The sequence below is a fragment of the Rhopalosiphum padi genome, chromosome 2 (assembly GCF_020882245.1).
Source record: "Rhopalosiphum padi isolate XX-2018 chromosome 2, ASM2088224v1, whole genome shotgun sequence".
Lineage (NCBI taxonomy): Eukaryota > Metazoa > Arthropoda > Insecta > Hemiptera > Aphididae > Rhopalosiphum > Rhopalosiphum padi.
This window is the reverse complement of record NC_083598.1, coordinates 66,175,844-66,199,879: the sequence shown is the minus strand read 5'-3', so window position 1 is coordinate 66,199,879 and position 24,036 is coordinate 66,175,844. Positions and strand designations below refer to the sequence as shown.

At 25.1% G+C, this 24,036-nt stretch overlaps 1 protein-coding gene and 1 non-coding gene across 4 annotated transcripts in view; both read left to right on the top strand.

Annotated features, from left to right (window-relative positions):
* The window catches only part of LOC132922990 (G-protein coupled receptor dmsr-1-like), an 87,508-nt gene that overhangs the window by 47,403 nt on the left and 16,069 nt on the right, over positions 1 to 24,036 (top strand). Inside the window, exons 2-3 of one of the 3 annotated variants that reach the window (XM_060986755.1) lie at positions 2,488 to 2,583; positions 13,446 to 14,012. In XM_060986755.1, the coding sequence (XP_060842738.1) occupies positions 13,468 to 14,012 (545 nt within the window). In that variant the 5' untranslated portion in view covers positions 2,488 to 2,583; positions 13,446 to 13,467. The remainder of the gene's footprint in view (positions 1 to 2,487; positions 2,584 to 13,445; positions 14,013 to 24,036) is intronic. The other 2 variants (XM_060986756.1, XM_060986757.1) reach the window with 2 other exon arrangements.
* Trnag-ucc (transfer RNA glycine (anticodon UCC)) lies at positions 961 to 1,032 on the top strand. The gene has a single exon. It is a non-coding gene; the product is annotated as a tRNA-Gly (tRNA).

Here is a 24,036-nt window from a genome sequence, read left to right as displayed (position 1 = left end):
TTTAATAGCTATATAAAAACGTATCACGAAATACACTTAGTAGGCTGACAAACCCTTTCCACTCTGAATCGTTTTTTGTAGGTATATAATAATACATCATTGAGTTCAAATTTAACAAATCCATAGGCCGTATGGTAACTAACCGATGGTATGGAAATTGTAGGTAAACCTGATGTACAACTGAGGGGATCCACTTGCCTACCTTTTTTTAACATCTTATTCATTATAATAATTAAGTAGATAATTATATACACACACACAAGCATATATATATAATTACCACTAACTTTACTCTTAAAATATGTATAAATATCAATGAGAAACAACCTTTCCTTATCGCATTGTATTGATGAAAAGAACTAATTTTGGTTCCCTTTTTTGCAAAACAATAGACACGGTTTCTTTACCTACCTACTTAATAAATCTTGAAAATGTGCTGACTTTTTTGAAAACAAAATTCGTAATCGAAAATTAAACTGTATTTCCTAAAGAATGAAAATTGAAAATCATCATAAAATAAAAATTGTGTAGGTAATTATAATAATTATAATACCTATTAAAAAATTAATAATAAAGGTTGAAGTCGTTGCGAACGTGAATTTAATGTTTAATTAAAATGCATACATCATTTATCATGGTAAAATAAAAATGGTCATATAAGTAATAGGTAGATGTTAGTATGTTTAATGTTACCTACAAATTATAATATATATATATTATATATTATACTCGTATACCTATCTACAATTTATTTTCGCACGATTGCGTTGTTTTTATTTTAAAAATCTCAAAATAAGTCTTCTAAAAATAAATAAAATAAAAATTTTGGTAGATGTAATGTATATAATATCCATTATACTCATTATAGAGAATATTATTGTTATATTATTATCATGGAATTGTATTTACCAAAATATTGTCATTGCTAAATTGACGTTATTTGTACCCCTACTCTTAACTGCGTTGGTGGTGTAATGGTCAGCATAGTTGCCTTCCAAGCAGTTGATCCGGGTTCGATTCCCGGCCATCGCATAAAATTTTTTGCTCCTTGTTTAATTATAATTGTCCTTTTTTGTAATGTAATAGGAAAAGATTTTAATACGTTTGTTTTTATGTTACAGAACTTAAAATGTACGCATTACTTTCTGCATAATGAAAACATTATTTTGAATAAATAATTATAAAATAAAACGTAAATATAATAAAATAAGTAGAGTGGATAGTGAATTATAATGGTTCCTTAAACTTGATTTAGTAGCCCATGATTGATACAGTAATTAAATTGTATAATTTAATCAATCAATTTTAAATTTTAATGTAAATTTAATATTATACAATGAGACAATTAACACTCATTATTTCAAAAATTGGTTATAATTTAGAAGACATTTTTTTAATAAAATATTTTTAAGATATAATAATTGTTACGTGTCATTCTTGACAAAAATGTTTACTATTTTTATCATTATTCATTATTATTTTTTAAGTTGTTCTTTTTGTAATGACAACATACATATTATAGGTAATACATACATTTTTTGTATTCCCTATACATATATTATATTCAATTTCATATTCCGAAGCAAATTATTTTTTTAAGGAATATTCGGGAATAAAAATTGAATTTCGAACGAGTTGTTAATTAGTAAATATTTTAAGTTTAGCCGTTTAGGTGAGTGGATTGGAGTGGTACTACAAAGGTGGGCTGCAAAATGTTAGTCCACGACCCCACTTATTTAAACTTTAAATACATAGGTATGAGTATATAACTAATTAACCAGAAATTAAATTCTTGTATGATAGTATAGCTATAGGCAGTTAGTTATTATATTAGTTTATTAATTAATCTAGTGGCTATTCTACATTGTACATTAATTTGTCTAGTTAATATTAGTGATTTATAAAAATATTAATTATAATATATATATTATGAAAATAGCCTATACCTCCATTGGTTGTTTGAAATAATTTAACTAAATTTTCAATATTACAATATTTAAATCAATGTTAAAATTTAAAACTGTTTAATTGTTGTGACTAAACAAAAAGTAAATACAAAGATAGTTTTTATAGTTTTTTGTTATATAATGCTATAAAACATAAAAAATATTGAACACTAATAACAAATTAGTAGATATATATTTACCGCTAGTCAAAATTATAAACTATAAACCATTTTATCCGTGTTCGATAATAAATAATAATATGGTTTTATTTTTGTATGTTATCAAAACTAACGTTAACTATGTAATTCAAAGTGCACACCGTGTTAAAATCTTAAATTTATTTTATATATATAATATTTTATAGTAAAAGAAATCTCATTAAGTAATCGAAGAATAAAACTTATTTTAAGATATAAATATTGTAATTTCGTTAATCATTAATCGACTCTGGAAATAAAATTAGACATTATATTATCCAAGTATATTTTTATTTATTGATGTTGTAACAGAATTACACATAGATACATATATTTCATTGCAGAATACTGACACAAAACCTTCAACAATACTGTGCCAGAAAAAAAAATAAACAAAATCGAAAATACTTAAACTAATATGCTCAAAAATTAATTACCAGGTAACCATTTATAAATTCAGTTTATTTTAATTACTACAAAAAATAATTGACAAGTTAGAAAAAATTATATCATTTATATTACATTTTTAACCAATGACGAATTTAGCTGAGGATTTTGAACAGCAATTATACATGATTATAATTATCAAATCAATATGTATATTATATTATTTTAATATTATAATAGTTATATATTATACACAGTCATTTTTTTTTCTAAATTGTTGACTAGTATAATTATTAACAGTGAATATTTTTTAGAAGTTAATAAAAAAGTAAAGTTAAAAGTTTTTTTTTATATTAAGTATTGATTAAATTAATAGATTTTTTTCTTCAGATAATTCAATAAATATTAATAATACATATTGTTTTCAAATAATAGTCAATAACATACATTTTTAAAAATAACCATCCCAATAATAAATACACATTTTTATTTCATTAATAATAAATCACATTCATTTTTTTTTCAAAATAACTTCATCCTTGTTATAGTTAAATGCGCAACTATTTTTACAAATTCATAACATGTTAGTTTTTATTTCTTCTAATAATTATTCATGACTTTAAAGCTTTTTTAAATTTAATTTTATCTTATTATACATTTTTTTTTTTAGGGATATTGTTAATACTACTATTGATTTTAATAAAAATATAAGTTTCCATTTAATTTTAAAGTCAACTAATTTGATTAAAATTTCTAAAAATTTAAAAATATTATAGGATTTGATTTATAAAATTGTTCATTAAAGGGAGTATGAAAAAATTCATAGTTCTTGATGATCTTACTTAAATTTTTATTATAGCTATTATAATGTTAAACATATAAATATATTTAATTGACTATTATATTATCAAATAAAACCGCTGTCCAACGCAAGTACATTTGATACATATAATATAGGCGATCGGAAAACGTACCCTTTATATTTTGACATGGTTTTAGGTTGCACCTAAAACGATTTTTTTTTGTCTTATTAGCTAGGCTATCAAAACTAAAATTTTATAAATATTAAAATTGTATTTTGTTAGTACCTATAAAACTTAAAGGTAATAAAAGTATATGACCTATATTTTGGTGCTTTTAATATATGTTTTTACATATTGACGTATTGTGAACACATGCATGCATTAGTGCATTACGCTAAATATTTATTTGACTTCAAACGTGTATTTTACTTTTTCAACCTTCCATACTAAATTGTTAACATTTTTTAAAAGTTCCTTTCTTTATCCTTATTACATTTTTATTATATTAATGTTTTTAACACAAATTGTATAATATTTCAAACATTTTTAACCAAAATTATAAGTGTGTTAAATAATTTAACAAATAAAAACTTAAGTCAATAACTAAGTCATCCTACATTATGTTTTATTATACTATGTATAAAGTATAACCTACTTTAAATATTTTAATGTTTTTTTTTAGTTTTACGCAGAATATATTTTAACTAGGTGGATTTTTATAACGATATATCACTGTTTAATAAATATTATAAATTATAAAAAGTTATCACAAATATTTTAACATATAATTAATAATATTTTATGCAATCAGACTAAAAATGTCCTTATGGTATTATAGTATGCATGATCTCATCATTTTATTATTTTTATTTGTAAAGAATGAAATAACATTATTTTTTAATACAATTTTAATTTTATTATGATTTTTATATAAATATCATAAAGCGTAACATGATAATTAATAAGTTACTTGTATTAATGAAAAATATTATAATAGTTACCTAAATATACAATGTTATTTGATTGGATAATCTACTTTTTAGTTTAATGTTTCAAATAATGATAATTAATTATATTAATATCCAAAATCAAAGTATAACAATATGTAAATACTAAATTATATTATATCAGTCACTGAAATATTTCCATTAAAAAAATGCTTTGTTTTCATTGACACGTACGTTTTAGAATAAATTGTATGTTCTGATTAGTTTTCTTAGGAAACGTCATTACACATTATATATACATAATACTTATAGTATATATATAGTATATAGGTAACATACTAACATATATAATATTATTTTGAATAATAGTATGCTCAATGGTACAATGAAATGTAAAGTGTATATAGCTACTAGTAAAACAATGAATTTTTAATAAATTTGTAATTAATGAGTTTCATTTCAAACAGTTTGTAAAGTAAAAGTAATAAAGCCAGCCAGAGGGGAAGCGTAAATATAATACATTTAAAAACAATATATAACAAAAAAAAACATTCCTGTAAAATTAAAAATGTTCATTAGACAATATTAATCAGAACTGTCAAGGTATTTTAGTTATGCGTTTATTGTTAGATCCTTAGTACATCGTAAGAACATTATTAGAACATTGTAATATTAATCCTATAATACCTGTCTACAGCTACAGTTTAAAAATAAAAGCTATATAAATATTTTCCAATTTATCATATAGACTTCTAGGTTCAAGGAGACGTTTGAAATCGTTTGTCTATTGGACAAATAGTTATAAAACAACTTAACTAAAATAAAATAAAATTGTATTATCAAAACAACTTATAAAATCAAATATTATTAATAGATAAAATAGGTAAATATTTTTTTTGTCGTAATGAAATTTAAAAAATATTATGATATTAATAAATAATAATTAATCTTAATAGTATTTCGTTTGTTTAATAATATTAAAAGTTTTAACGAAATGTCAGCCAATGGCTAACGCTGCCGAGGCTTATTTTTAATAAAAAAAAAAGTTTTAACGTAAAATTAATTTCAAAATAAATTATCAACTTTGTTATAAAATATATTATTAAATCTAAAAATACTTATTTTCAATAATACGTAACAAACTAATTAAATGATTTGGTAAATCGGTTTTTTAAAATTAAAAATTTCAATTGAATAATAATTTATTACAATAAGAGATCTTTACACACGGTATCAGCTGTTCAGGCTATATTCATTTTCACATGTGCTTTGGAAGTTTTATCGGCTTTTAATTTATTGATTTATAGGTAATAAACTAATAACTAGCAGAGAATAATTAATTTATTACTATACAAAGAATTTAATTTGTTTGTTAAATAAATACATCTTGGATCAATTATTATTTTTAAACTTTTTATCCTCATTGAAATACTTGAGAAAGCTTTAAGTAAACACGCATAATGTACATCAGATAAATTTAGTTGTACGTATTTGGTATATATATATTTAACTATTTATTTTTTTAGGTCGCAAATGATTTATCTCTCAAAATGTCATTATGGTGTATTGGTGTTATTAAAACATCTTGTTTAATGTGTAAATAAAGTTACTGATAACGTATAATAATTTCACATACAGTTAAACCGACCAAGTTAAATTTGCATTTCTTACTTAGGCCAAATTGTCTATACTGCTTTAACTTAGATTGGAGATTTATATTAGCAATATAATGCAATATGCAATTACTAAATCTTATAAATCCATCAATTTCAAGCATAATACATTTTACGATAACAGACTATGTCACGGATTTGAATCGGTAAACAAACTAAAAAAAGTAATGGTATTTGTTTTTTAGAATAAATAAATCAGAACTGTTATACCTATTATGTTATACTTAGAACTGTAAAATGAGTATTATTAAATATTTATTGACAATTGATGTAATAATACAAAATAAGATATATCCGTTCACAAATCTCCTGTTTAATATTACAATAATTGGAATAATCGCCATAAACCATACTTAATAATATATACTGAATTTGTGATGCTACAACCTTTTTTTATATAAGACATAAAATAACGTAGATCGAATAAAATAGTATCGTACCATCGAAACACTAAAAAATTTAAAATGAATATAAATCAAATATTATTGACCGACGTCAAAAAATAATAATTGTAAATAACACTGAAAAATTGCTCAATATAGGCAATAATAAAAAATCTATTGCATAGAAATAAATAATACATCAAATTGCCAAGTAATTTTTGCAACATTGTGGCCATGAAAGATGCTTTAATTGAAAACATATTCCAGATCTGCGCAATAATTACATTAATCACGGCTATACGTGAATAAGCTATATTTGACAAAAAAAATATTGATATTGACGCTATATTAGTCTTAAAAATACAGTAAATTCCCGTTACAACGAATACCAATACAACGAAAAATCCCGTTATAATGAAAGTCATAGAAGTCCTCTGCCGAAAAGCAGGGCTTACAAAGAATTTATTCAATTTTTTGTTACAACGAAATTTCCGTTATAACGAAAAAAAATTCGGTTCCCTGGAGTTCGTTGTAACGGGATTTTACTGTATAACAGTTATTGCTTATAAAAGAAATGTCGACACATGTTGTCGATCTTAAAGAAGCAGAAAAACTATCCTGTTTATTTCTTGAATTCACTGAATTAACCAGGAATTCCACCACATAACTTGCGATTAAAAAATAGTTCATCCAACTCCAACATTTTACTTAGGAATTTAAATTCATCTAAATTATGCAACGGCAGGCGAATTGTCATTAAAAAAATCATAGGCAATGTTCTTGAAGTTACTATTTTGAACGGAAAGTTTCAAGGTGAAGATAGACTCACTAATTCAACTCAGACGCCTGCAATTTTTAATTTTCTTAGCATTCGCAATGACTATTAATAAGTTACAAAGCCAAAAAATAACAATTTATTTGTTAGATTTATAAAATTCATGTTTTTCACATTGCCAATTATATATTATGTGTTCTCTCGTTGACAAATCATCAGGATTATTCATTTATACACATCAAGGATTGATGTAAAACATTGTTCATCAAATCACATTAGGATAAATACAAGATACATACTATATTTATATTAGTATTAAGATTCAAAATTTATTTTCATATTTTACTTTTTTAACATTAATAAAATATGGCTGACAAGGAAATGATTTGAATTTTTTCTTTTTTGTTATTATTTAATAAAAATGAAGATTGTCCAATTTTACATCATATGAAATTGCAATAGATAAATTCGTCATATTTCTCTGAAATAACAAACACGAATGCATTTTGTGCTAATAACAAAGTTATCTTGACAGCTAGTATACACTTATAATGATAGTTTAAATGTATGTAAAATGTTGATTAACACAGCCATGTTTACTTTAGAACATTGATTAAAAATTAAAATAATAAAATACTTAAAACCAATAAAATCTCATCTATAAATCACTGTATAACTTATAATGTTATAACACTATAATATTGCTTTATAAACCTACTAGTAAAATGATTGATTTTTAAAATATTTCATTGACATTTTAACTGTGGATGAATAATAAACAAGTTGACACTCATATTTGAATATTTGATTGATTATGTAATATTAACACTTGCAACGTTAGATTAAAAATTAACGGTTATAATACTATTATATATTTATATATTATGTGTTTATTTTATGTTTTAAAGTGATATTATTTTAGTATAAATGCAATGATATAGATAAAAATAACATAGTCAACTTTGTCAAAACATAATGAAATATATACACTTCAACATTATTCTATTCGCTGGGAGATTTCTGTTTTGATTTGTATACTTTTTTAGATTATTTTTGTATTATATAAACATTTAGTATAAGCAACTATTGAATTCTGATTGAAAACAAGTCAAATAAGTCAAATTTTTGCTAACGTTTTGGTATTAGACATAGTGACAAATTATGATCGAATAGAGTGATATGTAACAAGCTATAAAAGATCATTATATTTCAAAATGGCATTCGATAGAATATTTTATATTTTCTGGTATTCAATTATATTTTATTTTCTGAACCTTACACTGCTTTCATCGTTATTTTATTGAAATACTAGAACAATGCTTTATTTATTTTTGTTTTATCACAAAATAGTTATTTGTTATACTTATATATGGAAACATTTAATGAAGAGTGATGACCATATAGTTATAGTAATTGTATCGGTAAATAATAATTAACTTACCATAGTAATTCAATATAAAATTAATATCAATTAGGATTCTAAGAATTATTTTTATAAAAAAAGAAATTATATATTAAAGCATATTATTTATGTAATTCAAAGAATATTGTATATCAATCAAATGTATGGTATTTCTCATCTACCAAAGTTTCAATATATTATACCTATTTAAATTTGAAATGAGAAAAAATATTTCATATAACTATTATATTTGTATTAAATAATGATATCTACATCGTATTTAAATTAAAATGATCCATATAATTTTTATATAACATACCAATTGAAAATAAACGAAGTTATGGTGTAAGTAACATTATATGCTTATGATATGATATTCCATTCACCAATAAGTTCTGACTTTTTGAAGTCAATACAAAGTAAAAAGTAGTAAAATTTAAATTAAAAATATGTTTTTATAATAGAGAAAAATAACAATACATTTTTGAGTTTAACGAAAATCATAAAATAAAATTTAAAAAAATAAATTAAAAAATACATGTCACTAACCTATTCTAGTAATTGTGCTTAATTTATAAAATACAACTCATTATTTTTATAATATACTAAAAACAATATATACACTATCAATGATAACATTTTTATTGGTACTTAGATATAGGTATCTATAATTTACTGTATAATATACATACTAATATTACAGCCGATTAATTATTTTAACTAATGTTATATGTATACCAATTACCGTCTTATAAATTATAATATTATACTTACGCATTTAACAGAAATATAAAAATAATTTTGTAAATGATACAAAAATATGATTAATAATTATACTATATATGTAATAATATTTTATTGTATTTAAATATTATGTTTTGTAGGATTAAAAAAATATATTAAAATAATTTTTTGGTGTGAAAACAATAATAAATTATGATCGATGTTTTTTTAATTTAAAAAAAAACTAAAAAGTTTTAGAAACTTTAAGTTTTTTATTTAGTTAAAATAAAGTTGAAAATTAATAATAAGAAAGTTTATTATTTTCTAATTATTTTTGTTGTGATTTTTTACGGCCAATAAACAAACATTAATTTGAGGAAATTGTGTATAAAAAATACCTAGCACAAAGTAGCATAATAACCTTTTTACCCTAAAAACCCATTTTTCTGTAGTTTTGTAGATACATTTATACAAAATTATATAAATATGTAACTTTTAATAATTTATTTACTTTTCAAATTGTTACAACTATAACTTGTCAACAAATATAATAAATATATTAAAATGTTTATTATTCCATGCACTTGATTTTAAAAGTATACATGTATAATTAAAAAAAAAATCATTCCAAAATAAATGAAAAAAACGTTAATTACAAAACAGTACAATAAAAAAATATGCGGAATTAAAATTTATAAGAAACACTTTTATATACGATCATTTTTCATAATTTATTATTACACTGAAATTACTGTAAAAAATGTAAAAAAAATAACACTAAACTGCAAACAATTAAATAAAATTGTCTATCCATATTTCACTGCAGTTTCAAACTTTTAGAGCGTTTATATGACTGTACAATCCAAAAAAAGTAGCCATTGAATAAAACAAAACCATTATCAAACAAAAACATTTATCGCTGAGATTGTAATCTAACAATAATACATTTTATAAAAAATAACCAGTTGTAAGAGTATTGTCAAGAATATTTTTATGTATTTTTTTTAACAGCAATTTTTCTTTATTTAAATGGTTTTTTTTTTTAGTATGTACAAATATTGTATATTTATTTTTACTTAATATTTAATTTCATATTAATAATATTTGTATCGTAAATCTGAATGATATTATTAAAAACATAACAGGTTTTTAAATTTTAAGAAATAAATCCGATTATCATCGGTAAATGAAAAATAGTTTATTCTTATATACTCTTACATAAAAATGTTTTAAGACTCGTTGTATTTCATAAAATATTGCCTAGTCGTTTGATGCAAGTATGATCTTATGAAAATAAAACAACTATTGAATAAAACGAAAACTATTTTCGTGAAACGTCGTTAAAAACTATAATACGACAATATTTTATAATGAAATAATATTACACTCAAAAACCAATAATGTGCGTATCCCATAAAAGGTATTTCGCTTTAAAACCCATGATATTATGATTATGATGTGTTTCTGGCCGTAAACGAAAGTGAGCCGTCAAAAAAGCTATAATTTAAACTAAAGCGTTCTCTATTTTATCGCAGATAATAATCTTAGACTCGCCTCCATTTTATCTCAAGTGAACAAATTAGTTACATTCACTATATAATATTATTACTCTCTTAGTATAATATATTTATCACGTGTATAATAATATATAGGGTGATTCAACAAGCATACTCGCCACTATTTTTCATTTAATAGCGAAATTATTAAAATTCTGATTTTTTAAATGTTTATAATATACACTATACACTTAAGACTATATTTTAAACTCTTGACATATTTTTTGGACTATTTAAGAAGTGTTCTATGGAAATGCAAACTTCTGTTTTCCAAATGACAATTCCACTTTTTTATTGCTAATTATTTAATGGATAATTTTTTTTGAAAATGTCGTTACACCTAATAAAAGGAGTAGTTTTTCAGTTATTAAAATGCTTATATTAAGGATAAAAGTCTTTTAAAAAAAGTTGATTCTCAAGTCATCACATAGCTATCATATCTTCCAGTACTATACGTCTATATTTTCAGAAAAATTATTCGCTAAATAATTTACAGTGGAAAAGTAGGTTCTAGTTCTAATATTTAAATTTAAATCTACACAGAACACTCTTCAATACAGCACAAACAATTCAAAGAAAATTAAAAATATTGTCTTAAAGTTTGTTATAAATAAAAAAAAAAAATCAGATTTGAAATAATTGCAATATTGCAGAAAAACGAGATGACCATGCTTGGCAATTCACCCTGTATGTGGCTTTAGTGGTTTTTCTATCTAATTCTGGCGGTAGTTTTAGCGTATCCTAATCTATTGCGCTTGAGTGGTTACAAGGGCACAAAATATTACGCGTGCAACAACTATATAGTATATTATATACTCGTAGTAATTCACCAATATTATTATTTACTGGTACGCGCAAAAATATAAACACAGTGCGACACTGCAATGGCATTCGTTATATTATTATATATATATATATATATATATATATATATATATGCATTGTACGCGTAATAGTATATAATCCCATATATATATATATATATATATATATGATATTTATCTATACGCATCCCCTCAACGGTAATTACATTACTTAATATGATATTATCTGAAATAACGAAAATACTTGTTTGCGGAGAGTTGATCAAATAGTTTATTGTTTATATTTAAATCGTGTACGACGTTGACACGTGTCACCGTGATGATCGACGATAACGGCCGCGGGCCAAAGTTCATGGCGTAAATGCTCAAAGTTGTAGACATAATAATATTATTAACAATCCCCGTCGTATCGTACAAGAAATTAACGGGCTGTTGTCCTCGATGTACACAAAATTACTCGTTATGCTATACTCGAATATGTATACCCCTAGGTATATGATGCATACTATTACGTATTGTACACGTAACGATTTGTTTGTCCGTTGTTTCACCCGATATAACAAGACATTACTTGTTTGACTATCGAATGAAATTCTTAGCAGTCGGACGAGTCAATATTATGAGCCAGACTGACGCATTAGAGATATTATAATATATATTATTATTATTACCTTCGAACCACAGATTTCTCTAGAATCCACTTAACCCACAGAAGTTAAGCTTGCGCACTTGATGGCGTTATTTGGCTTTAGGAATAATTGCTAGTTTGTTATTCTATTGTACAATACAGGTAGGTATAAATAAAGGGTAAGTATACATAATAAACTCGGTGGGTTGAAATTTCGTTGTCACTTGTTTCATTTTGAAATCCAACGAGGACTCAAACACTAATAACAATAAATTAACTTGCCTTGCACGGTCAAAGAAACATTTTAGATGAGTGGACTTGTGCACCATTATCATGCGGCCTAACGTTATATAGGCACGTTATTGCGTTCCGTCCCGGATTAAACAAGTTCACTCGATTTCTTATCAAACATAAAAAATAATGCAGGGTATAAACTATAACTGAACGCTTTCCATTGGATTTTTTCCAGTAGACCTTTTTTTGTAAACGAATAAATAATAATACACATGACTCTTTTTATGGGTACCAAAATTGGTATGCAAATTTATATGCGTATAAAATGAATCGTGGCTTATTCAATATCGATAGGTACAGGTATAACAAATAATTACAAACTTAAATGCTATCATATTTGTACCAATAAAGTCTAGATTGAAAAAACATGCTAAGAATTCATATAAGTAACAATAAAAAAAAGAAAAGTGTCGAATTCTTACAATTTCCAATTTATACTTAAATATATTTTAATACTATCTTCGATAAAAATATATTATTTGATTTTCCTTTCGGGTAACCGGTTAAAAATCAATTATTGATAATATCAGAAATGAATAAAGCACAAAAAAAAACCATGCTATTAACAATTGTAAATATTATCTATACAATACAGTATACCATGCCAATATGCGACAATACTATTTGTATAGGAATGCCTGCAAAAAAAAGTTTATTTTGCACATGAAAGTATAGATAAATGTTTATTGTAATATTGATGGGCAGGTGCGGTTGCAAATTGCAATCCGACTGATGTTTTATTAGAACCGTTTTTTTTTTTTAATTTAAAACATAACACAAACTGTTGACTATATATTTTGGTCATTTTTATACATAAAATATGACGTTCAGAATTGCACGGACAACGACGGTGGTAAATAATAATAATAACAATAATAATAATAATATTATATTATTGTTTTCGCAGCGCATGCTGCCGGACGACTATCATGTTGTGCACCGACGTGTCGTCCAACAGGCTGAGGTATAACAACACGTTGATGGCGAACCTGCGCAGCCTGAACCTGACGCAGGAAGATCTGCAGTACCTGATCAACATCACGTCGTTCGTCCCGGACGACCCGGACGGGTCGCCGAACCTCCACCACCAGACGGACGCCGGTTGCTACAACTGCGGCGGCGCCGTGAAGAGCTACTCCCTGCTGTTCCGGGCTGTGCACGGCTACGTCAGCCTGTTCCTGTGCTTGTTCGGCGCACTGGCCAACGCGCTCAACATCGCGGTGCTGACGCGCAAGGACCTGGCCGGTTCGCCGATCAACCGGATTCTGTGCGGGCTGGCCCTGGCCGACCTGGCCCTGATGGTCGAGTACACGCCGTTCACGTGCTACATGTACTTGACCACCGCCAAGAAGGAGGAGTTCTCGCACGTGGGCGCCGTGTACGTGTTGCTGCACACGTACGTGTCCCAGGTGTTGCACACCACGTCCATAGCGCTCACGCTCGTCCTGGCCATGTGGAGATATGTCGTCGTCAAGTGAGTGACGTAAAGGACGCGTAAAGGACTGCGCGATTGTGTACCCGTATAATATCATTATATTTTCGTCGCAGAGGATATTGCCTATTACCTATATCGATTTACCTGACCAAACCCGACTTACAGTTGTCAACCTATAGCTCAACGCTATACGTAGTGTTTATGCACGACACTGAGATACGATATATAATGCACGAGTGTGCACGACAATCGCGTCACGGTGAGTGCCTCTCGTCGACTGTTTAATATGCCATAAGACAATCGCTTTCTCTCTCTCTATATATATACATTTTCAATAACAACGAAATCAATGTAATATCCAATTACGATCATTAATCGGATCGACGTTACCAATACCAAGTTCATTATCGTTCACTTTGTAGACAATATTTATAAGAACGACTGCTTATACATACCTTATACTTTTTCGCTCGCTTCGAAAGTACTAGTGTTTATGATATTATAATATAATACGAGTTGGTCTATACGCCTTTACGAAATCACTAGCTTTTGTCAGGATTAATATAATTTACGTAGGCGGGTAGTTGGTTTTTTTACCTGCCGCGCAAGTCGTAAGCAGTTATTATAAAATGTACACAAACAATACCTCATATTAAGCACGCCTTGTATTTCGTGTACAATAAACATTTACTTATCGTGATTTTTTCGTTTATTCTCATTATTTTGCATGTTATGTTAGGCGAGTACCCACATTTTATATAATGTTTGATGTTTTAATATCAGACGCGAAAAATAATATGTGCGAAAGTATCAGAGACCAACTAAATATTGGGGGGGGGGCTAGTGGGACTGCAGCCCCGGGGCCCGTTATTATTTGATTCCCTGGGCCTATGTTGACGATTAAGTATTAAGGTGGCACTGTGAAATTGTATTGCTTTTGTGCAAATTTTATAAATTTTATTGCTTTTGTTAGACATTTACATGATGTATATCATAAACATTAATTAATATTTTTCATTTGTACTGATATTATTATAACTATCTATAGATAATTAGTAATTATATTTAAATATTATACAAGTATTAAAAATTAATTTATGTTCTCTAAATAAAAAACTTTATTCACTAATGTTTTTTAAATATTCAGTCTTTTTTAAATTACATTTAACGAATATTAAAGGCCCTTAAAATTATATTGCTCCGGGCCCATATTTTCTAAGTTGGGCTCTGGAAAGTATTAAACTGAATATTAATTATATCATATAGATAGGTATACCTGGTATATTATCCCATATCACTCTGTATGGTCCATTGGACCATTATGAATTTATGAGAAACTTAAATATGTACAAGAAGAGAAATTAAATATTAGTGTTCTACGGTATTTCAATCAGAAAATAAAATTAAAACACGTGATAAAAATAAAAACCAACCGGGATTTAATAAAGATTTTGACATAATCACATATATAATGTAATACATAAGTCAATATCTTATAATGGCTGTATAGTCAATTTGCACCAAAATTGACCCAAAATATATACAAAACGTGTAATTTGCACCATTTTTTTAAAATGCGTTTGTAATTTACACCATCCTCAGGTAGTAAGAAATAGGAATTTTTATTTAGGCTGAGACACGATTGATAAAAATTTCCAGCGTATCAAAGGAAATTAAAATACTAAATACTATAAAAAAAAACTTACACGCGGGATTGAGCATAAAAACCTCCGCAACGTTGCCATTTTCAATTTTGAACTGTATTATATACAAAAATATTTATTCTAATAATTATAATAATTCAAAATATACATGTTAAAAAAATCACATGATTTCATAGTCAATATGTAATATACCTAATCACATTATAATAGTATTTAGATCTGTTTGATAATTATACCTAATAATAATAACAGTTATGACACGAAAATAATGAAATTAAAATATTTATAAGTCAATAATAGTCACATTATATAATATATAGATATGTTTGATAATAATAAATTGAATTTATATATCTTGGAAATCAGTTTTCTAGGTGGTTTAAAATATATATTAATAAAAATTCAATATTCTTACGATTTAAATATTGTTTGAAAGCTTGAATATTAAAAAATAATAATACGTACATTACAAAATGTTGGTTACATGAATGTGGCACCAAATATTAAAATTGATTATTCTTTCGATAGTATCTTGATTGTAGCAACTTACAAGTTTTTATATCCTAATATAAATTTAGCTTAGTTTTTATTTATAAAATAGCTGAGCTTATACATGTATTGTTGTAAGCTTATATAAAATCGTATAATTATGAATATAGAAAAAGTCATTCGTGTCCATCTAGTCTTATTGATGTCAACGAGGATATCGAGGAATAATCGAATAAATAAATAATCATTTTGGTGTAAATTACAAACACTACTTTCGACTACCTGCAGTGATGCAAATTACGTATCTTTAATTTGGTACAAATTACAAACTCCCCTTATAATGATCATAAAATATATAAATCAATTAATAAAAGTACAAAATTACTTAATTAATCGAGTATAATTTAATAGGTACTAAAATAAAATTATATTAATGTACACCTAAACCAAAATGATTCAATATTTAAATCAATAAAACGTTAAAATGTTTTTATCATATTATTTTTGTAGTTAATTTACATCACGTTACATCTTTAACTATAATACTTATTTAATAATTAATATATTAAATATATTATACTTTTACCGAGAATGTTTATATATAAAATCAAATAAAAAATAATAGTAATCTTTATGACGCACCTTGGCACCTTTAATGTCATATTCTATAAGAAATATTTGCATTTCGATTGTGTAATTTGTAATTTGTAGTCATGCCATATTTTTAAAATCTATATTTTTTCTTTTTTATATGTACGTAATTTGATTTAATTTGTTAAATTGAATCGAAAGATTCAATCAAATATTTAACTTAGGTACATTAGGCTAGTATTAAATTTTATTTCAAGTAAATTACATTTATTCAGCCGAATATTTTTGTTCGTTACCGCATTATGAATTAGCAATCATTTTAACTAAATATTCTGAAATAAACATTACTATTTATTAATTTGGTCTATAAGTGTAGAGGAATCGGGTTAAGGCTAAATAAGGACCATATAACTATATAAGACTTATATAAAATAGATTCAAAAGTATACCTTTTGGAAACATATGGCTCATTAGTAGGTGCCATCTGAAAATAAACAGTTACCTAGTTACCTACTAATCCTGTTATTATAAAATGTATATAAATTATACCATTGTATATTATTATTATTACTATTATGAGTCCTGTCAGCACTTTTTTTTATAATTATAATTAATAATAGGTCTTTTGACTGTCAGGTAATTGACAATATATTATTCATAAATCATAAGCTAATAGAATTAGTAGGATCCTTATTAAATGTGTTACGCAAAATGTTATCGATATTTTATTCACAATATAATATTTTAACTTCATGAATGAAATTTAAGATCCGATTACTACCTTGTGCTTGTAGGATCAGATTCGTATGTTACTGATGATTTTTGAAAAAGTTACATTAGTTATTTATTATTATGGTTGCGTATAGTTGTGACATAAGTTCTTTTGAAAGTTCACAAAAGTTATTTATAATATTATTCATTATTTATTAATGAAAAAACACGCTCTATTCCTTAGATGTATGGAGCCACTTTCGTTTAATCTATACAACAACTTTTTGCTGATATTAGCGATGAGTCACTTGGTGGGATGCTCGATATGCGCATGCGTGATGTGACTCCTCGCATAATTATTTAATATTTATTAATTTGTTTATAAAAATATAAAATAAATGGTTGTTATCTTAGATCATACGTACACTGGTATATGTTATTGCCCGAGTAATTTTATGATATATAAGCGAAAAGTTGTATAACACACATCAACATTGTACCACACATCAAAAACTTCATCAAGTGACTTGTTACTAATATTTGCAACAAACAAATACATTGTGTTCCATCCATACAAAATGATCTGATCTATATGATTCTATACTGTACCAGATTTAGAAAAGCTATGTAGATTTATCGTAAACAACTGAAAATCAAATTTACAGCCACGCATTGACACAAAACCCACATGATACACGCACAGTGCTGCTACTGTCAGTGCACATATTATATACGCATATAAAATCAAGAAAAATATTTTTATATCAAATTTCTATACACCTATTCAACGTTTATATAACTCTTCGAAAAAAATGGTGTAAAACATGTTACAATACAAAATAAATAAATTCCTGGAAACAAATACAAAATACAGACATATAGATTATAGACGATGGATAAATAGGCAATGCAGTTTAGCTATGTGAAATATAGTTAAATATAGTTGTATATAATACGTATAATGCTTATTTTCTATGAAAACATATGAAACTGAAACGTCGATTGAATTAGTATAATGTATAAACAAAATTATTTTTTTTAATTGTGAAACAAACTTTTTATCTAACAAAATATAGTAAAATCCTGTTACAACGAACTCCAGGGGACCGAATTTTTTTTCGTTATAATGGAAATTTCGTTGTAACGAAAATTCGAATAAGCTCTTTATAAGCCCTGCTTTTCGGCAGGGGATTTCTATGATTTTCGTTATAACGGGATTTTTCGTTGTATTGGTATTCGTTGTAACGGAAATTTACTATATTATATAATATAGCGTAATACACTTTCATGCAGTCAAAAAATCGTGGAATTAAATTTGATTTTATGTTTGAGGTTCACTGAATACAAATAATCTAGTCAACTGACAGAAGAGCAAATAATTTAGTTATAATAAATACTTGACAAAATTGAACTGACTATTTAGTAAAATATTGACACCAAGTATTCAATTTTAAATGAAAAAACTATTTTTATTTATTGTCTCAGTATCTTATTTTTATAATTCTACAATTATATATTTCTTGAATAAAACTAAAAAAATATCATTCGTTGACCGTTATTTTTATTTTTCATTTTAAACATTTATTTATATCATATCAATTTTGTACTACCAACCAATAATAACTGATAAGTATTCGATGTTATGAAATTAAAAACAGAATCTATACAGTATACGTAAATTAATTTTAATCTAACAAGACAAATATTCAATGATTGATATTGAATTATTTATAGTTTAAAAAAAATATAATATATATTAAATAATAGTATAGTTAAATTGAAAACTAAAATACTAAACGAATAGCCTAGTCGTTACTTTTGTAATTTACACACAGATTTGTTTTTATGAGCAAAATGTGTTTTTATTTTTATGTATAGACACAATCACTAATTGTTTGTTGCTGTTTAAGCACTTTTCATGTTTAAATTTCACGCTGCGTATACAATCTTGATTAAACACCTAAGTGCTCAACATTTTAATAGATTACATTTACGACAAGTAGATAAAATGAGATAAGAAATAAAATTCTTTTTAAAATGCATTTATTTCGTTTTATTTTCCACTTCAATGTATTCAATCGTCAGGTAACCTGCAACAAAATAAAAAAAGTACCTTAGTTAATGTAAATGGAAAATAAATTTGAACAAGTTTTATAGATATTCACAAAGGATTAAAATATATATAAAGTACATAGCTACTATCTAGCTATTTTAGTTATAACTTATAAATAATCATGTAACAGTTGTAAAAAAATCTACTAACAATAAAAAAGGTCTTGTAATTTTTTGTAATTATTATTACTTCACATCTTTGATATAAACATAGAAATTAGGTGTATTCTTAATTTATTTATATCCTTACACAGTTACACAAGAAATAGTACGGTGAGTATAAAGTGACCCTCCATTATAGCCATTTGATTAATACAAATTCATGATTAGTGTTTACTTGTATATAGTAATAGTTAATATTTTATGCGCAATGGTACTAAATAAATAATGTATATGCCACCATCCACTTAGTGAAATCGATCTTTTCGTGAACTGGATGTCCAAATAGTGAAATTCATCCAGACTGTGCATTTTAACAAAAATACGTGATGCGGACTTTAATGAAAATACATTATACGGACAACGATTTAATGAAATGCACAATGCCTATATTGTAAACTTATTTTAATTATACGTAATAAGACATATAATTTAAGTTATTTAAACTTTATATTCGTATAGCATAATGTTATTTTTAAAACATGTGGTACTCCAAATTGTTTTGAATAATTTCACATATTGAAATATAATATGAATATAGTATAATACTAAATAGTATGAAATTCAGTTGTTATTGAAAAAATATTTGTCGATTATGTGATTAACGTAAAACAATACAGTAGTCAGATTACAGTAGTAGATGAAATGGCCTAAGCAAAAAAAAAAATAGTAGAATACAAATTTAATGTGTTTTTAGACATGCATTTTATTTTTAAGAGGGGAAAAAAATACAGATGATTTTGAAATGAATCAATGTATTTTAATAGAACTTTAGAAGTACTGAAAGTTGATAGAGTATCTATTAATAAAATTGTTTGATGCTTAATATCTATTTTATATTTATATTATAGTTGGTATAACTATACAAGTAAATACATATTGACATAATAAAATTGCTTATTATTTAAAATTAATTAAAATAAAATATGCCTATTGCCTAGTATAATATAATTCTCTATATCGCCCATTTCATTCAAATTATGTATTTTCGTCATTATAAATTTTACTATTTTGACATCTATTACATGAAAAAATTTATTTCATTAACTTAATAAATTTAATATAATTTATACACTTAGAAAAACTATATAGTGATATTATAATTAATTAGTGGCACAATTAAGGAACTAATTGTTTTAAAATACAATAATGTTTAAACATTTCAATACATTTTAAAAACTTCAGTATTTAATGCGAAAGAAATTTACAATATAATGATCTCAAAAAAATATACTACCTATATTATAGCTATACAACGAACATTTATATTGTACTATATCCCATTTATTATTCCATATTCATTAATACTGAATATAAATATTTTATAAATATGTTTTACAAATAATAAACTTTGTGTAATTTTGTTTAAAACAATTACTGGTAAAAATCGACTTTTTAAAATGTTCGTTTTTTTTTTTTTGTCATATTATAATATTCGTATACTATAAGATACAATAAGACGTATCAATTGAAAGAACTCAAAGTGAAAACAACGTTTTACTGTTTGTGTGAATCAAGATTGTTCAAAGCGTTATTGTGAAAAAAAAAATTAATCAAACGTGATTTCGAAAATTCAAGACCAGATTTAAATCAATATGAAAAATTACAAAAGGCTCAGTTGATACAATAATAAAAAGTTGATCAAAAATGTAATACCTATCTACTGTGTAATATTTTATTTTGCGTATTGTGTGTAATCCCTCAAAGCTTAGAGTATATCCAAAAACAATTAAAAATAATAAAATTACTGTAGCTGATATACATATGTGTGCTACATACATAAATGTACCTACGTACTATTATTATACATATATTATATAATATAATACATATTTTGATCATTTACTTTTGTACGATATAAAGCAATTAAAATTATAGCATATCTATACAAACTATATTCTGTCTCTCTCGTATTCATTTGTTTAAACGGTTTGTGGAAAAAGTAAAAAACCCATATTTACTTCTAATGAACTTTTTACTTTAACTTTACTATAAGCAAAGGAGAAAGATAGTTCAACAGCAACTGTTAATTTGTTTAATAAAATTCAAGATGCTCTTATTTATTGTTTTTTCAATGTTTTTCATCTATTCTAACAATCCAACTATACATTCTTTCCTATTATAATCACGCTGTGCAAACAGATACTTTTTTTATTTAGTTTCGGCTTCGATGGCCATTAGCTATTTTATTACAAATACTTTAAACTACATTATTTTTTTTTATATATATAGAATATTATTGAAGTATGTACAAGATTTACATAATTTATCTAATTTTGAAATGTTCAGGAAGGTGATCGGCTATTGTGTGTTGTAGCGGGTCAAGTGCAGAATATTGAGAATTCTCACATATTGTATGTGATATGTACAAAATTCATGTATAAATAAAATTCAAATAATTATAAGAATATTTGAAAAACATTTTTCAAATGTTAGCTTATACAAAGCTTTTCAAACATACGAGTATAAAACAAAAATAAAGAAATTTAATTTACTAACATATTTACTGTAACATCTATATCATTTTGTTTATGAATATATTAAATGTAAACAATTATGGAAGTATAAAATAAATATTGAAATACAAAAATTTCAAATGCCTATACACAGCATATAATATTAGTATAAATATTTTGAAAATTGCATTGTGTGTGGTTTAAAATGAGAATATAAGTCTTAGTGGAATGTTTCGAGTTTCTAGAATTTATGTTTTTTAATTAAAAATGTAAAACAATATAATAATATCAAAAATCGTTTGAAAAGAAATTATTATTTTACGTGTGAATATCCAATGTCAAAATTTAATATTGAATCACTCATAAAAAATGTATGTGGCTTAACGCTAAACTTTTTTTTGAATGTCAGTAGCTAATAAAAACTTATGAAGAATCTTATACTATTTTTCATAACTTTTAGTGTAAAAATTAATAATTTTATACGTTTTTAACTACAGAATAGTTTGAAAAATTACTAACTTTAGAAAAATGAAACGCGAAATTGATATTTTTTTATTAGGGTGTGAAAAACTTATGTTCAATCTTGTATTACATTTTTAAACTTTTTATTCAAAAACAAAAATAGTATTATAATATATTTTGAAAAATAATTGAAAAATTTGAAAAATTCAATTAAATATAAATATCTCAAAAAGAGCGACAATATTTAGAAAATTATTATAAAATTGTTATTAAATAATAATAGTATATGATAATAATAATAATAATAATATCTGGCAAAAATTCAAGTTTTTTCAGCCTATTTATATTTAACTACAAAAAAAAAATTAAGTAATTGAAAACTAGTTTTGCTTATAAATTCCAGTTTTTTCTAATTTCTTTTTCCTGATTATTTTGAAAACTACTAGAAGTTTTTTTTTTACTTTTTAATTTGATTTATACTCAATATACTCTTATAATAATATGTACTATGTACCGTGTGCGATACCAGCAAACAATTTTATGAGTACACCTTCAATAAATAAATTATTGCATTTACTATGACAATAATCGAATTGATAGACTTTATAATTGTATATGACATTATTCTATAGTGATTAGTGATTAGTGGTTAGTGATTTAGTTAATCCTCCAATATAGGTGCCTACCCATTATATTTGTATTATATTTTGAAATCGAGAGTTGGATTATTTTAATTTCAACAACAGTGAAACAATAACAAAACAAAACACACAGCTATAGTGGAAGGTATAATCTTTGTGTTGTGTACAATTAATATAAACATAGCAGAGATAGACAATACACTGATCAATTGAATTGGACTCCCGATCATAAAACGGTTACTGGGATATAACATATTCAATTAAAATACAAACACACAAGTTGTATAATGTATGTTTATACAACATGTTCGATATTCGAACGAGTGTTTTGAATACGTCTTAAGTAGCTGATAACAATACGATCCATAAACAGCATATTATTATTATACGTGGGGAATGAAAGTGAATGGGTTATATTACATCAGTGCGCAGCAGACTATAAACACATATCCGAGTATTTTCAATACCTACATATTATTTCGTATAGTTTTTATTTCGATGATATTTATTTTCTTGTTAAATCAATAAATCCTAAATTTTTACTAATCATTTTTTAGCCAACTATGTGCAAGTTTCATTCTTTTATTCTGGGCCATATTATGTCACCACCACCACCATCAGCTGATATATTATATATGTCACATCCACTTAATAAAATCGTTCTTTACGTTAAGTAGTTGTTCACATCATGAAAAATATCCATATCGTTTCACGTGAAAATTTATTATGAAATGAATATATTATATATTTTTTCGCATGGTGAAAGCTTTTCCCTAAT